The sequence below is a fragment of the Penaeus japonicus genome, unplaced genomic scaffold (genome assembly GCF_977035675.1).
Source record: "Penaeus japonicus unplaced genomic scaffold, GWHDUDI00000001_assembly GWHDUDI00000033, whole genome shotgun sequence".
Lineage (NCBI taxonomy): Eukaryota > Metazoa > Arthropoda > Malacostraca > Decapoda > Penaeidae > Penaeus > Penaeus japonicus.
This window is the reverse complement of record NW_028234435.1, coordinates 12,493,944-12,498,943: the sequence shown is the minus strand read 5'-3', so window position 1 is coordinate 12,498,943 and position 5,000 is coordinate 12,493,944. Positions and strand designations below refer to the sequence as shown.

Here is a 5,000-nt window from a genome sequence, read left to right as displayed (position 1 = left end):
TCCAACCCTTTCCCCTCACCTCATATTTCGTATTCGGACTAAGCTTGGTGATCTTCTTCTGGAACCTTCCGGTGGCGTTGACGTGGAAGCGAAGGGGTCCTGAGCTCGAGGTCTCGCCCTGCCAGTGGATCTCGTAGAGCTGGTCGGCCTCCGCTTCGAAGCTCACGTCGATCTCCTCCGGGGACAGCGCCTCCGCGGTGATTTTGCCGACGCTCTCCGGGGCTGGAGAGTGGGGTGGGGTAGGGTGAGGGTGGGGAGAAGGTGGGGAGAGGGGAGAGGTGTGGTGAGTTGGGTGGTTGGTACAGTGATGAGGTTGGTGAGGATGATGGTAATATGTATGATGATGGTAATGATGATAATGATAGTAATTATGATGATGGTGGTAATGATAATACATATAATATTAATAATGATAATGATAATAATGATACATAATGAAAAAAAATCAATACCAAGAAACTGGCTCAGATTGCAAAATCATATATCATGCATTATCTGTCATCTGATATCAAACCAACGTACACATCAATTAAATTCAATCCCTCTCATTCGGAATACAAACCCCACGAAATCCACAATCACACTTGGGCAAAGCGAACCAAATACCCTGAACCTAAGCAAAAAAAAAAAAAAAAAAAACTCCAAAAAAATTACATAAAAAAATTAAAAATAGACTCAAAACATACCTTTCGCTTTGGTTTTGAAAATGGCCGAGGGACTGGCGAGAGACACGATCCCCAGCCTGTTGTTGTAGACCGTCTCGATGGAGGCCCGGAAGACGTATCTTGTGAAAGGTTGCAGGCCATCCACGGTGATGACGTTGTTGGTGCTCCTCTGGAAGGGAAAAAAGGGCGGTTTGTGAAGGATGATTAGAATGAGGTGTGTGTGGGGGGGGGGAGGGGGGGTAAATCCGTAGGTTGTGGTTGTGCTTTGTGGGATATTGAAATAATTGAGAAGGAAGTGTGAGATTAAATATTTCGTGAGAGGGTAGATTTACCATAAAAACGTTATGTACGCGCGTTTGATTCCATTCGCTACTTATAAAGTACTCGTAAAAAAAAACACTCCAAAAAAAATACATAAAAAAATACATTTACAATATACAAGCACCTCACAAAACAGAAAAAAATAAACTCAAAACACAAAGAAACCCAACAAAAAAACAAAACTCACCCTCTGTCTGCAGTTCTTTACGTCCATCGCACAAGACCCTTCGTCAGAGTGGGACACAGGGGCGTAGTAGATAGTGTACATAACAGGAGGCAGAGGCAGGCTCCCGCACACGTCCTCCTTGACCTCGGGGACTTTCAGCTTGATCGCAATTGCTGTTTCTTGACTGCCGGCTAATTCAGGGAGGCTTGTGTAGTTCGATGTTATGAGGCAGTCGGGTTCTGCAGGGGGGGGAAATGTGAATGGGTATTTTGGAAGTAGAAATAAATAGATATTTTAGTAATGGGTATCTTCTGTTTATGGGTACTCGTGGAGTAGTGTGGCGGTGAATGAATGTATAATTAGTATGAGGAGATAAATGTATTGATTTGCACATGAGGGTTAATGCATATTTTAGTATGTATAAGCAAATAGATTGGTTTACACGTGTTGAGAAATGTGCATTTCTGTAAGTGGGAGTAAATATCTATACGAATCATTAAATATGCATATTTATAGGTGGCGGTAAATATGAATATATGGACACTCTGGGTATCAAAATCAAACAACCTCATCTTTAATTGCTGTACCTGGCATTGGTTGTGTTGCAAGATCTAGAGGAATGAGAGACGTTGCATTGTAGAGATACTGCGCATGAAGGGACTCAGCAGAGACAGTGCCTGTTTTGGGGAGCCACAGCAGAGTCTGGTTGACACCTACGTAGCAGTAGAGGTGAGCGAAGTCTACTGCTATTTCGACACAAGGCCCTGTAGTGATGGAAGTTATTATGGTATTTGATGATAAAGCTTCTGTTTTAAAAGAAATGCCAGTCAAACAAACATACAGCAACCAACACGCACTAAAAAAGACACACTTCAGAAACGACCTGACAACCAAAAATGGAAAATGCAACAACCAAATACACACCGTAACCAAAGTCCTCCGGTACAAACACGGGCTCACAGTCGCAACCGTGCAAGTCCGTTTTGTACACGACAGTCGTCTTGGGAATTTCGCTCGTGCTTCCGCCGGCCACGAAGTACAGAGCAGGATGCGTCAAGTTGGTCGTGTCCAGTGCAACCCCGCCCACCAGACTGGGGTTCTTCGAGCAAGTACATTCGTAATTCCTGGGAGAAAGGAAGGTGGGGAGGGGGGGGGGGTGATGTTGAATGAGTGTTTACGTAATGTTTATGCTCAACGGGATAATATTTTGGGACTAATATTTCAGGTTACGAATGGTTTATACTTATTCCGAATTGGAGTGCGGGAATAAGAGGAAAATTATATTAGTTAATTCAGCGATGATATCCTTCTGATAGTCCAATTAAACCATAATTTAAATCTTATTCAAAGAGTGGAAAAATATAGTTGTTAATAAATACCTTTCCTGGCTGAACACATCTTGCATAACAGTCGAGTAAGTCAGACTCACTATTGAGAGTTTTGAACCTCTATAGCTTTCATGAAGGATGAGAACTTGACTGTAAAAAGAGAGAGAATAAAAATGAGAAACAAAAATTAGAGAAGAATTAATAGATACAAACATAAAACCAAAAAAAAAAAAAAAACTACAAAAATACGTGTCACAGTTGAAATATCTAAAGACCACGGGTTAATTAAGATGATTCACCTAGTAGCGAGTGACAACAGAAACTTCTTGATGGGATCACTCAAGTTGATTTTGACGAGCGATTTCTTCGTCTTGTACTCAATCTCCAGCATCTGGATGTTGATTTCCCTCGAACCCACGGATTGCCTCTCCGCCCACACGATGATCTCCCCGACCCAGTCAGCTGCTAGGCCTACCCCTTGGCCACCCAAACGGAGGAGCTGTGGGGGAGAACGAGAGGCGTGAGGGTGGTGGTGGGGTAGGGGGTGGGGGGACTTAGATACGTATTTGTGTGATGTATATTCTATCGGTGATGAATTTGGTTTTTAAAAAAATGGGGGGGGAGTTATGACTTCTTCTTTTTTGGAGGGGGGGGGGTAGGAAGGAATATTTCTTTCACAGTGAAATTTACAACGCGACTGAAGAATGACACCTAACTTCAAGTAACAAACACACACGCATACGGAAACCGAAATGACCGCTACGAACCCTCTCCGTGTAATTGGTAGTCAGGTGCGTTATATAAACATCCGAATTCATGTCCATCCAAGCGAAGGAGGAATTCGAGAGGAGAGCGGACACCCACTGCACTCTCGAATTCTCGCTCAGAATCTCTCTCTCCTCCTGTAGGTCGGCGTCGAGCTTCATCAGGGCTTCCCCGGCGACGACTATGAGCGAAGGAGTGGGGATGTGCTGCTGCAAACCCTCCGTCACTTCGGAGCTGTAAGGTCCTTTGCCTATTTCGTTCACGGCGGCAACCTTGGGGGAAACATTTGTATGGTTTAGAGGGGGTTCTTTGTCACGCTTGTATGAACTCAATGGTCACGGGTACATATACACATGTTAGTTATTATTCACTTCAATACAAAGACAATTCCGTGTTAGAATACTGTGTGTCTAAGCGTGCATTAACAACTTCAACAGCAGCGTCCATACTTTGAACCTGTAGACTTGATCGGAACTTAGGTTCTCCACCATGACTTGGTTCTGGCTGCCCTCGACCGAGACGCTCTTGCAGTTGCCCTCGCTCTCGCCGGCACAGTAGATCACCGCGTAGGATGTTATCTCACCGTTTGGCTTTTCGGGAGCCGACCACCGCAAGTGAATGATGGCAACTGTGTCCTGTGCCAGAGATGTGAGCGGGTTATTTTTTTTAAAGGAAAGGAAGGAACAACACAAGAAAAGGAATTATGAGAGAGATATTAATAAGGCTGATGGTGAGTCTCTAAGGAGATTAGATGCGAAGCTCTTTCTAGGCAATTCTGTTATGGCAGTATTTTTTTTTTTAGATCAAATAAAAAGTTAGAGTCCAATGACTACTATCAACTTAAAAGACACAAAACAAAAATAACACGTTGTGAAATCAAACACAAGCCACCAGACAACAATCTAACAAAACTCACTCCGTTATTTAAGAACAAGAACACCCACTTAAACAAAAAAACAACAACAACTAAAAAATCCCCCATCCCTCTCGCCCCCTCACCTGAACCTTCTGCACGAACGTCCTGAGGTCCTGAGGAGGCCCGGGCAAGGACGCCGGAGTCCGGATGGTCTTGATGAGCCTCGTGCCAACACTCCAGTCCGTGATGCCCCTCACAGACATCTTCAAGGGGGAATAGGGCGGCAGCTTCTCCTCGTAAGGAATGGAATTGTTTCTGGTCAGTATCGCCTTCTTGCTGACGCCGTTGTCGATGATGACCTCGTACAAGAGGTTGCCGTAGTTGATGTTGGTGATGGGGGCCCACTTGAGGACGAACTCCTCCCACGTCCCCTCGACGAGGACCGAGGTCTCGTCGATCTGGCCCGGGATGACGTGGGGCTCGAGCACGTTGGCTGCAAGAGGGAGGAGGAGGGAATGAGGGAGAATAGGGAAAGTCTTGCTAATACTATGGATAGGATGGAATGAAGGACTATGTGTGTTTTTTTTTACGTAGCATCTCGAATATATGTGTTGGATTTTTTCATGCTATTCAGAGAGAAGCGTTTTCTTTCTTATTTACAGTAAATCAGCACCTGTCCATATAACGATACTACTAATGCTACTACTCCTTATGGTGACAATAAAATGATGAAAACAATAACAACAGTACTAACAATGTCATCATAAAACAATAACAATAATAACAAATCTCATCAAAACGACAAAAACAACAGCAAAACAGTGACAACAACAATGCAATAACACCTAACCCTATCAAAACCAAACAAGAAAATAACCCCCCCCCAAACTCACCTGGCA

At 44.0% G+C, this 5,000-nt stretch overlaps 1 protein-coding gene across 2 annotated transcripts in view; it reads right to left on the bottom strand.

Annotated features, from left to right (window-relative positions):
• sev (receptor protein-tyrosine kinase sevenless) overlaps positions 1–5,000 on the bottom strand; it is a 97,477-nt gene that overhangs the window by 13,123 nt on the left and 79,354 nt on the right. For both annotated transcript variants that reach the window (XM_086530421.1, XM_086530420.1), the window contains exons 19-29: positions 4,995–5,000; positions 4,245–4,594; positions 3,695–3,880; positions 3,248–3,517; positions 2,780–2,979; positions 2,532–2,630; positions 2,077–2,276; positions 1,740–1,916; positions 1,174–1,391; positions 687–834; positions 20–222 (exon numbers count right to left, since the gene is read on the bottom strand). The exon at positions 4,995–5,000 is cut by the window's right edge and continues 153 nt beyond it. In XM_086530421.1, coding sequence (XP_086386547.1) covers positions 20–222; positions 687–834; positions 1,174–1,391; positions 1,740–1,916; positions 2,077–2,276; positions 2,532–2,630; positions 2,780–2,979; positions 3,248–3,517; positions 3,695–3,880; positions 4,245–4,594; positions 4,995–5,000 — 2,057 coding nt within the window. The remainder of the gene's footprint in view (positions 1–19; positions 223–686; positions 835–1,173; positions 1,392–1,739; positions 1,917–2,076; positions 2,277–2,531; positions 2,631–2,779; positions 2,980–3,247; positions 3,518–3,694; positions 3,881–4,244; positions 4,595–4,994) is intronic.